Raw genomic sequence first — 12,500 nt, forward strand, 5'->3', positions numbered from 1 at the left:
TGTCAGGCTTCACTGCATGGCTGCATTACAGGCTACACTGCATGTCTGCATTACAGGCTACACTGCATGTCTGGCATTACAGGCTACACTGCATTACAGGCTACACTGCATGTCTGCATTACAGGCTACACTGCATTACAGGCTACACTGCATGTCTGCATTACAGGGCTACACTGCATTACAGGCTACACTGCATTTACAGGCTACACTGCATTTACAGGCTACACTGCATTACAGGCTACACTGCATTACAGGCTACACTGCATGTCTGCATTACAGGCTACACTGCATTACAGGCTACACTGCATTACAGGCTACACTGCATTACAGGCTACACTGCATGTCTGCATTACAGGCTACACTGCATGACTGCATTACAGGCTACACTGCATGTCTGCATTACAGGCTACACTGCATGTCATGCTACACTGCTCGACTGCATTATAGGCTACAGTCGCTACACTGAGTCCAGGGGATGGAGACTAAACCCTGACCACATAGCCTCAAGAAGAAGTGTTGAGCAGGGTGGTGTGGGGTGTGGAGCGCAATTATACCACCCAGCCATCACACAGCCTAACCATGGCCTGCACACAGCAGGCCATCCTAACACTAATACATGTATGAGTCATAGTCCACTCCAGTTGCATTCGCGGTAACAAAAAAGAAAAAACTAAAATAGGCCTATTTTCTTTTATTCCCCTGCCCCAGAGGATGTCCCAGGCCTTATATGAATGTGACATATTTATTTTGTGTTAATATTCATTCATGTTCAACCTCTTTGCTGGGGGGTACACGGGGATGTAGCTGTACCACCCCCAGTACCCCTATAGTTTCCTCTTTGCTGGGGGTACACGGGGATGTAGCTGTACCACCCCCAGTACCCTATAGTTTCCTCTTTGCTGGGGGTACACGGGGATGTAGCTGTACCACCCCAGTACCCCTATAGTTTCCTCTTTGCTGGGGGGTACACGGGGATGTAGCTGTACCACCCCCAGTACCCTATAGTTTCCTCTTTGCTGGGGGTACACGGGGATGTAGCTGTACCACCCCCAGTACCCCTATAGTTTTCCTCTTTGCTGGGGGTACACGGGGATGTAGCTGTACCACCCCCAGTACCCCTATAGTTTATAGGGGTACACGGGGATGTAGCTGTACCACCCCCAGTACCCCTATAGTTTGCTGGGGGGTACACGGGGATGTAGCTGTACCACCCCCAGTACCCCTATAGTTTATAGGGGTACACGGGGATGTAGCTGTACCACCCCCAGTACCCCCTATAGTTTGCTGGGGGTACACGGGGATGTAGCTGTACCACCCCCAGTACCCCTATAGTTTATAGGGGTACACGGGGATGTAGCTGTACCACCCCCAGTACCCCTATAGTTTATAGGGGTACACGGGGATGCAGCTGTACCACCCCCAGTACCCCTATAGTTTATAGGGGTACACGGGGATGCAGCTGTACCACCCCCAGTACCCCTATAGTTTATAGGGGTACACGGGGATGCAGCTGTACCACCCCCAGTACCCCTATAGTTTATAGGGGTACACGGTGATGCAGCTGTACCACCCCCAGTACCCCTATAGTTTATAGGGGGTACACGGGGATGCAGCTGTACCACCCCCAGTACCCCTATAGTTTATAGGGGTACACGGGGATGTAGCTGTACCACCCCCAGTACCCCTATAGTTTATAGGGGTACACGGGGATGCAGCTGTACCACCCCCAGTACCCCCTATAGTTTATAGGGGTACACGGGGATGCAGCTGTACCACCCCCCAGTACCCCTATAGTTTATAGGGGTACACGGGGATGCAGCTGTACCACCCCCAGTACCCCTATAGTTTATAGGGGTACACGGTGATGCAGCTGTACCACCCCCAGTACCCCTATAGTTTATAGGGGTACACGGGGATGCAGCTGTACCACCCCCAGTACCCCTATAGTTTATAGGGGTACACGGGGATGCAGCTGTACCACCCCCAGTACCCCTATAGTTTATAGGGGGTACACGGGGATGCAGTTGTACCACCCCCAGTACCCCTATAGTTTCCACGGGGATGCAGCTGTACCACCCCCAGTACCCCTATAGTTTCCACGGCTGGGGGTACACGGGGATGCAGCTGTACCACCCCCAGTACCCCTATAGGTACACGGGGATGTAGCTGTACCACCCCCAGTACCCCTATAGTTTATAGGGGTACACAGGGATGCAGCTGTACCACCCCCAGTACCCCTATAGGTACACGGGGATGTAGCTGTACCACCCCCAGTACCCCTATAGTTTATAGGGGTACACGGGGATGCAGCTGTACCACCCCCAGTACCCCTATAGTTTCCACGGCTATGCCTGACAACCACACATGCACACCCAGCCATTTCTCTCAATCTGTCTGTCTGTGTCTGTGTCTTTCTCTCTCTGTCTTTTTCCTCTCCCTCGGCGGTGGCTCTCGCCCTTGCACTTGTACACTGTATATAAGCTTCCTATTTTGGTGCCAAGCTTCCCCACCCGTCCCCTCTCTTCACTCATCCATCTCCTCCCTGCCTCCGTTCGTTTCCATTATCAGATAATGGAAAGCTGACACATCTGTGTTGCTCAGGGGATTGCGGTCCCATGGTGTAGCAGGCCTACAATAGCTCCACATATCTCACCCTGTAGTATCTCTGCTACCAACATACCAGTAGAGATCAGGTGCAACTTGAGCTGACATTTTTCACTATGCACTTAAGCTGGCAAGGGCCACACAAGGGCACACCATTTTTCTCCTTTGCCGAGATGAGTGATGCACGGTCTGTATGGTGAGTCTATGAATGAGTGCAAAAGCAGGTTTTTATAGTAATGTCAGACTCCTTTGCTTCTGTTGCATGTCTCCTGTCGGGGAGAAACCACCTAACTCCAAAATGTTCATTTTTCAGGAAATGAAAAATATATTTTTTTCAGGAAATGAAAAATATATTTTTTTCAGGAAATGAAGAAAACCTTATATTTTTAAGACAAAGCAATACTGCCTCGTCGAAGTTGGTGTTGTGACTATGTATTGTCAATTACTTGCATGAGAGGGGGAGAGGTGGTGGGGTTATAGCTGCTTTATCAGACAATTTGAGGGTCCAATGGGGCTTTTTACTACTTTTAATTGGTTCAATATTTTTTTTAACCAACACACGGATGTAAAGTGTGTTAAATAGCAGCGATTTAAGGAAACAAAATCTAAAACCTCAAAAATGGAGTTAGGTTCCCGACAGCAACGATGTGCTGTTGACACTGTGCCCGGCTGATTATTTGCGGTAGATAGGAATGCAAATATATTTGCACTGTAGTCAATTAAAGAACTGGATTGATTTGAAACCACTGCCATGTCCATGCATAATCATTACCTCAGCTGTGGAGGTAATGGTTTAGCCCCCATCATTATATTGTCTGTCCAGACAGACAGACAGACAGACAGACAGACAGACAGACACAAATCCTGAAATTATCCAACATTGTTTGACTGGTTGGCCAAACAACGGTCTAGCCAATTGCAAAATGTACCATTCCTCCAGGCTCCAGGCTATGGACTGGAACTAGACAGTCTAGCCTGCCTGTCCAACGGGTGTATTGGATCGACACCACTTATGGGATGTACCAGTAGCCATGCAGTTCTTCAGCACAAGCCAGGAAATGACAACTCAAAAGTTAAAGTTACGTTGAAGTTCAGAAACAAGCCTGGCAGTGGCCCGGGACTACCACAGAGAATTGCAGATGAATATTGCATATCCAGTATTCACTTCAACTCCCACTGACTATATCCCTCTAACAAATTGCCCACAATTTCACACATTGCCCATACAAGATACAGCCATACTGGGGTTTGTAGTGTGTTCATAACACACAGACACACAACGTTCATCTAACTTAGCTACTACTGGGGAAAACATACACATGTACATATTATTCTTGATATTATCTTATTTTGCTGTTGTTGTTGTTGTTATTGTCTATGATGCTGCTGCATTGTCTGAATGAACAGACTTGTAGGTCTGCTATTTTTGGAAAAATCATGAAAATGTGGCGCAAATCTTTATATATATTCTTTCAGAGCGAACGTTTTAGCTCAAATCTTTGCTTCTGGAGGGGGTCCCTGAAACAACATATTTTCGGATGGGGGTCGGCTGGCCAATTTCATATATTTTTGGGGGTCCTTGACATGAAAATGTCACATTAGAATTAATGACATTCCGAGGCACTCAAAAATCTCGGGGACACAACTCGGTGCGCGCAGTGCACCCATAACCAAGTTAGACATAACATCCTCCAGCTAGGGGACCATAACACTACGACTGTGGCACATTTGACGTAGGGCGCCATTGAACTGATTTGTGTGGGACAGAGACAGTGAGTTCAGCAAAATGTCCACGGCTTGTTCAGTTTATCAAGACCGCCACACGCATATTAACCCATTTTGGGCGGGAACCCCTTTTGGTGTTTTAAACATTATGTTATAATTTAGCTATTGAAAAATAGCAGATCTACAAGCTCATAGCGCGCCACCGAGTGGCGCGCTACGAGCTTGTAGGTCTGCTATTTTTCGTGAAAATATTTATTTCAGAAAACTGGAGGATTTAGAAAACCACTGACATAGAAACATGGGTTTTTCAGAAAACTCATGTAGAATGGTCTTCAGGTCCAAATGGGTTAAGGACCTTCTGAGTCCGACAGCCTGTAAACGTGCCCATCCTGTGTGTCTGTACAGGGACGACGAGCATGCTCTGATCCTGCAGTACTGCCAGACCCTGGGAGGAGAGCTGTCCCCCTGCAGCCAGCCCCAGAGCCCTGCTCAGATCCTCCAGGCCGTGGAGAGGGAGGAGAGAGGAGAGCTGGAGAGAATCATCTCCCGCCTGGAGGAGGAACAGAGGTACAGTAAGGTTTATTAGGACCTGTGGGGAGGACACTGATGAAGGCTGGATAGCCCAAACGTTTGTCTATCATTAAGCAAAACTAAAAAGTAAAAAAAAAAATGCAGTCTTGGTGTGTGCGACCCATTACCGTTATTTGTGAAATAACTAAGTACATTTTCTTAAGCACCGTACTTATTTTTTAGGTATTTGTACTTTACTTGAGTATTTTCAAGTTCCAATACTTTTACTTCTACTCCACTACATCTCAGAGGCAAATCCTGTACTTTTATTTCACTACATTTATTTGAAAACTTTAGTTGCTAGTTACTTTTGATTATTATTACAAAACATACATTAACCTCAGCTTCAACTACATTTCGGCCATTTGAAATAAATAGCAGATCTACAAGCTCACAATACGTCGCGGCGCATTGTGAGCTTGTAGGTCTGCTATTTTGTAAAGATTTTTATACATTTGACAATTTGCAATGGGACATTCTGCATAATGAGTGCTTTTCCTTTTAGGACTTTAAGTACATTTTTATGTCAATACTTTTGTACTTTTACTTAAGTATATTTTTAATTTTGGACTTTTACTTATAACAGAGTTATATTGATACTTTTACTTAAGTAAAACATGTGAGTGTTTTTCCACCACTGAAGGTGACCTGTGTCAGAGTCGACGTCTGGCAAAAATGAGAGAGGCATGAAGGGTAGATCTGTTGATTTAGATATGGAATCGACTTCGTCAGTCACAACTGGGGCAGATTTATATCTAAAATCAATACAAACGCATACGGTAGCTGGCATCAGGAAATGTTATTCAGTGCAAAGGGTATCTGTCTGTTTGTGGCTGCCTTGTTTGCTGGTCAGGTCATCTTCTGTCTTGCGTGCGATGCTTTTGTCTCATTTCCCAATACGATACAACACAGAAGCACTCCACTCACGCTTCCCGAATGCTGCTACGGTCTCATACACACGCGCCAAGTCACTGTGCATTTTGATCGGTGCCTGGAAATGGCTTCGGAACGGAGGGATATTGTTGCGCGCTATTGTTGCAGAGAGGCTTTTGAGTGCCTCTTCCGGAGCGAATTAACGCTTGTCACGCACGCGCGCGCACACACACACACACACACTCACTCTCTTACACAAACACAAACACACACCGTGCTTCACTGCCAGGCTCATAAACAGCTACTTAAGAAAAGCACTACAGCTGACAGCTGTGTGTGTGGGGGGGGGGGGGGGGCTGGCGCATCTCTGTGTGTGACTTTCTACTTTCGATATGACTTTTACCGTGAAAGCACAAGTTAGAGGTAAAAAATTACACTCCCTGCTGTGTGTATTTATACAGAGGAGGCCTTTGGATCGGTTGTATCAAATCTCTCTCTCTTGGTGTCTCTCAACGACAACAACTTCCCTTCCTTTTCCCCACAGGAGCCTGCAGAGGGAATACGAACAGCTGAAGGAGCAGCACAGCCAGCGAGGAGTGGGGGTCCCCACCGGGGCCCCTCCTCCTCCCGGGGGCCACTGGGGGGACGCCGAGGGCAGCGCATCTGGCCTCCCCGACGAGGCGGACCTGCTGGCCGAGGCCAAGCTGCTGCGTCAGCACAAGGGCCGCCTGGAGGCCCGCATGCACATCCTGGAGGAACACAACAAGCAGCTGGAGTCGCAGCTCCATCGCCTCCGACAGCTCCTGCACCAGGTAACATGGCCATACCAGGTAACATGGCCATACCAGGTAACATGACCATACCAGGTAACATGGCCATACCAGGTAACATGGCCATACCAGGTAACATGACCATACCAGGTAACATGACCATACCAGGTAACATGGCCATACCAGGTAACATGGCCATACCAGGTAACATGGCCATACCAGGTAACATGGCCATACCAGGTAACATGACCATACCAGGTAACATGACCATACCAGGTAACATGGCCATACCAGGTAACATGGCCATACCAGGTAACATGGCCATACCAGGTAACATGGCCATACCAGGTAACATGGCCGTACCAGTGGCGGAAAGCAACCCAGTACATTTACTTAACCCATTCAGGCCTGACGTCGAAATAAAAATAAAAAAGTTTTCTAAATCATGACAATTTTCGGAAAGATTTGATTCACATTTTAACGATTTTTCAAAAATAGCAGATCTACAAGTTCATAGCGCGCCACTCGGTGGCGCGCTATGAGCTTGTAGATCTGCTATTTTTCAATAGCTAAATTATAACAATGTTTAAAACACAAACGGGTTCCCGCCCCAAAATGGGTTAATGGTTAATGTGGTTAAACGCTAACGTGACATGGATGCGTTCCAGGTCTCAATGGGTTAAGTACTGTACAATTTTGAGGTATTTGTACTTTACTTGAGTATGTCCAATTACCCAGTACTTTTACTTCTACCCCACTACATCCCAGAGGCAAATATTATTGTACTTTTACTCCACGACATTTATTCAAGTTACTTTGTAGATATTGATTATTATGACAAAACTTAATCACTTCAGCCGTATACATTCTGTATACAGTATACATGATGCCACGCATTGTGAGCTTGTAGATCAGCTATTTTCAAGTTGAAAACTTGAAATGAGACATTCTGCATAATGAGTACTTTCTACTTTTGGTACATGAAGTACATTTTAATGCAAATACCTTACTTTTACTCAAGTACATTTTGAATTCTGGACATTTACTAACTTTACTTTAACAATGAAGTACTTTATTTATTTCCACCACTGCATAATACTGCACATTACCAGGCGGTTGGACACCTGCAGTAAAGCAGCTTAACTCAATGGTCGCCAAGGACTTATTTAACTTCTTTTTCATGATGTCCTGGAGCGCCAAGGACGTGTTTTTCGTGTTTTATAACATGGTAAAAAAAATTGTTTAGTTTTTTTTTAGACTTTTTTTTGGGAAAAAAATAAAAATATATAAAATAAAATAAAAGATATATGGTGGCGGTCTGGGCCTTTTGGCGCCCCCTGGTGGCGATGAATGAGTTTTAAGGTTTAGCATGGCAATGTGCATTGTCCGCAAGGATGGCTCTAATTGGAGTCTCATCCCTTTTTCCAGGGTTAGTCATGTTGTATTATTTTTCTACAGGAGACCATGGCACAGGGGGAAACACAAGCTCTCTTTATGAATATTGATTGGAATACTACAATACCATTAAGTTAAAAAAAAAACAATACAGGTTAATTGACGTCAGCTGTTATCACCATGTACTTGTCAAACTACACGGCCGACGGAAAATAGGGATAGTTGAAGAGCAGATAATTCCCCTTGGCCTGTGACAATGGAACAGGGTGTCTTCAGGGAACGTACTGTACAATACATGGTAGTCTGTGTAAGAACGTACTGTACAATACATGGTAGTCTGTGTAAGATCAGGGAACGTACTGTACAAGACATGGTAGTCTGTGTAAGATCAGGGAACGTACTGTACAAGACATGGTAGTCTGTGTAAGATCAGGGAACGTACTGTACAAGACATGGTAGTCTGTGTAAGATCAGGGAACGTACTGTACAAGACATGGTGGTCTGTGTAAGATCAGCAGTGGCTTTGTCTTTGTTGGAAGGAGGCTTTAACCCATTTAGGGCTGACATCGAAATAAAATAAAAAAAATTACAGACAGTTTTCTGAAATACCCATGTCAGTGGTGCTCAATATTAAATTAACACTTTAATTGCCCGGAACTATTTAATCCATTACATTCATGCGCCCAGTCGATTTATAAACACGGACGCCTTTTCCGGACGGACCGGCCGGAAGTTCATGATGTTGTGTAGCAGCTAACAATAGCCACAGCACTTTAGAATCGATCGACAACAACGGGAGACAAGAATAAATCTATCGAGACTAGCGACTGGACCGCGGAGCGCCGTCTAACACAGGATCTTTTTTCAGAAAAAGACGGGATGATTTAGATCGCGATTTATGAACGTTTTAAGATTTTCGTTTTCATCAGCTAAACAGAGGAGGGAGTTTTTTGATGACGTCTCAGTCTTGCGCGTCACCGAGGAGAGCCCAGCAGGCGCGCCTGGGCTATACAGCCAGGCGATCTGTTCTCGTATCAATAAACTTCGTCTTTAGGACAATACTTCGTCCTGAGCGTCGGGCGTTACTAATAGAAAGGACAAAGAACTTCGTCCTGGGCGATTAATCTGTTAAGAGAACCCCAAAAATGATATGTAATTGGCCGCCGCCCCATCTGAAAATATGTTGTTCCAGGGACCCCCCCCCCCCCCCCCCCCAGAAGCAAAGAATGGAGTTTAAAACGTTCGCTCTGAAAGAAAGATTTGTGCCACATCTTCACGATTTTTCAAAAATAACAGATCTACAAGCTCATAGCGCGGCACCGAGTTAATACAAGCTAATACTTTAGCTATTTTTCAATAGCTAAAGTATAACATAATGCTTAAAACACCAAAAGGGGTTCCCGCCCAGAATGGATTAAGGATGGAAAGCACACTTCGTCCACAAAGAGCCGTAGACAGCCGTGCGAAATAAATACGTCTTTAATGGGTTGTACAGTTGGGTGCCACCGATATTGTCCCTTATCATTTGACCCATTTAGGCCTGACCTCAACATTTAAAAAAATCATTCTAAATCCTCCAGTTTTCTGAAATAAATATTCTCACGATTTTTCAAAAATAGCAGACCTACAAGCTCGTAGCGCGCCACTCGGTGGCGCGCTATGAGCTTGTAGATCTGCTATTTTTCAATAGCTAAATTATAACATAATGTTTAAAACACCACTGTCCTTTTGCGCAGATCACGCAAACCTCAGCAAAAACAAAAGGACAATATCGATGGCCTCCAACTGTATACGAGACACGTGAAGTTCATAATATGTGGACACAAAAGCACCCGTTCACAATGAATCCTGCCTCCTTTAATTATCTGCCGTGCGTTTACAGATCAGATAGTCTTACTCTTAATCACATCATTACTATTCCATCCATGGATCTCCAGCTTCTCCCCATCAATAGCTTTAAATATCTGTTTATATTATACGCCTGGCCTAATCGCTGTGCAAAGTTGGATAGCTCCTGCTGGGAGAGAAGCGTGCAAGTCTTCCAACCAACCAAACAGCCAATGGGAGTAAATGGGCAGAGAGAGCTTTGACTCTCTGCCTAGATCTGTACGTGGCGGGCGGGCAGCACAGTGAACAAAGTCGAGGGTGGTTTAATCAACGGAGAGCCCAAAGCAATTCCATTTTCATCCATAGGGGGCGCCCAAATGCGGAATTTCAAAACGTTTATTGCAAAAACATGCTTTTTGGGGGATAAATCTGCTATGTTTGCGATAGCGTAGCCTACGTGCGCTATCGTGAGACAGGACAATTCCCTCCCAATCAGCAATGTGATCTATTACATCGCATTACCCACACTGTACATCATTTGGTGTTATATTCAGAACGGGTAAGGTCTAGTACAGATAATTCTGGGGATCCTTCACATGAAAAGGTTTGAGCACCACTGACATAGAAATAGGATTTAGAAGACGTTTTTTTTTAGAATCGTCCTCAGGTCTAAAATGGGTTAATAAATGAACCATTTTTTACATTTAAAGATTGTTTTTCTACAGGATTTGTGCACCGTCCACAGGCAGAGCACTCGTTTGAGCCTAATTATTCAGAAAACCCCAAACCACAGACAATCCACTGAATTTTCAAAGTTCCGTTTTTTTGGGTGCAATTGAGGTCAGAAAAAAATATATATATATTTTTTGTATTATGTCACCCAGCCAAGACCTTTAATGTATTTACTGAATAAAGGTTCTGAGATGCAAACACACAAACACTGTGTCACGCACGCAGAAGAACACAGATTCAGCTACAACACTGATTCAGATGAGCCTGACTTCCCAGTCCCCCCCCCCCCTCCCCGGGGGTCCAGTCGATATGTCAGCATGGCTCTCTGTCAACCGCAGAGTTGCCGCAGACCTCCGGAATGATAAATGTCCGTCAAACGGGGATGCCCACGCATTCATAATTTGCGCTCCTGGAGGCTTGCTTGACTAAAGCACTGACCTGCTGCGCTATTCTAAGACGGGCCTGGAGACATTGGCTGGGCTCCGGAGACGCTTCCATTGCGTTATAGCCTTTACTGGCGCCAGCGGCAGCCAGAGATAAAGGAGGAGAGGGAGCGGACGGATGGACAGAGGGAGCCGGATAAGAAGCATGGGGAAAAGGAGAAGGGGGAGGGGGCGAGGGAGAGATAGAGAGAGAAGGAAGGGGTTTCAGGGAGCGTAGAAAGCATTGATTTGGTGTCTGGCAATTGAACGCTAAAGGCCATAGGGATTCTGTAGGAAATGTCACTGGGCTTCTCTCCTGTTCGTCCGACAGCAAGGTGTGTGTTCAACCAATTTATCAGCCGACCCAGGTAGTTTAAAAAAATATATTCTATTGACAAGCAATTAACCCATTAAGACCTGAGGCCAATTCTACATATGTTTTATAATCAGTTTTCTGTTGCTATATCAGTGGCTCTAAAACTTTTTTCATGTCAAGGACCTCCACCATGATATGTATTTGGCGGCCGACCCAAAACATTTTATTCCAGGAGCCCCCAGGAAGCAAAGACTTGTTCGCTTTTTTAAATGTTCGCTTAAAAAAAGCAATTAAGGTAAGGTTTTGTTGTTCCATCGTTAGAGCAGCTGGTGCCAAGTGTTATTTTTTTCCCTCCTGTCTGGCTGCGTATGTTGTGCTAGGAAACCTTTTCATATGAGGTGCTTATCACTATCATTACACACAGAATGCATCTGTTGTCTGGGCGCTCTTACTCTGACAGGACATATTGAAGTTTATCTTACTGAAGTCCTTCTAGATACCCTGCCTTCCTGCTGCTGTCTTACACAGCTTTACAGTACACACAATATATGGCTACAAAGCTGCTGGATATCAGTTAGAATAAATCTAATTATTTCTTTCTTTCTTTCTTTCTTTCTTTCTATCCTCTCTCTCTCTCTCTCTCTCTCTCTCTCTCTCTCTCTCTCTCTCTCTCTCTCTCTCTCTCTCTCTCTCTCTCAGCCGGACGTAGACTCAAGGGTAAATGGCGTGTCCTCTCCCAGCGTGCAAGAACAAGGGCCACTTAATGAAAACTCAGGTGATTCATGCGCAACACACACACACACACACACACACACCCTGCTGCTGCTGTTGCTATGACACCCACATACAGTGCTGCTGATGATGATGCCGATATACTGTACATGTGCACAACCCCCTCTAGCCAATTAATCGCCATCGGAGCGGCTACACTGGACTGCAAACACACGTCCAGCTGTTCACATCACTCATACTTTGTTACTGTGTGTGTGTGTGCGTGCACGCAGAGGAGATGCTGGACCCCCACAACAGCAGCTCAGACCTGGCAGACGTAATGGAACAGATTAACAACACCTTCCCTGCATGCAGTCGTGAGTTCCAGTTCCTACTCGTTTCCCTTTTCACCCACTTGTGGTACTTCCTTTCTTTTAAGTCTAGCCCTTCCTTCCCCATCAAGTCATTGTTCAGCACCAAACAAAACCAAGAACAACACAGTCTCCCCGGTTGAAATGTGTCCAGATGCGTGTCATTCTAGCCTGGCCTGGTATT

The 12,500-nt window shown here is 45.4% G+C and overlaps 1 protein-coding gene across 1 annotated transcript in view; it reads left to right on the forward strand.

Moving 5' to 3' along the window:
* utrn (utrophin) overlaps window positions 1-12,500 on the forward strand; it is a 344,298-nt gene that overhangs the window by 324,266 nt on the left and 7,532 nt on the right. Inside the window, exons 75-78 of the mRNA XM_079527087.1 lie at window positions 4,735-4,896; window positions 6,317-6,584; window positions 11,934-12,009; window positions 12,239-12,322. Of these exons, the coding sequence (XP_079383213.1) occupies window positions 4,735-4,896; window positions 6,317-6,584; window positions 11,934-12,009; window positions 12,239-12,322 (590 nt within the window). The remainder of the gene's footprint in view (window positions 1-4,734; window positions 4,897-6,316; window positions 6,585-11,933; window positions 12,010-12,238; window positions 12,323-12,500) is intronic.

The sequence above is a fragment of the Electrona antarctica genome (assembly GCF_951216825.1).
Source record: "Electrona antarctica genome assembly, chromosome: 17".
NCBI classification, from domain to species: domain Eukaryota; kingdom Metazoa; phylum Chordata; class Actinopteri; order Myctophiformes; family Myctophidae; genus Electrona; species Electrona antarctica.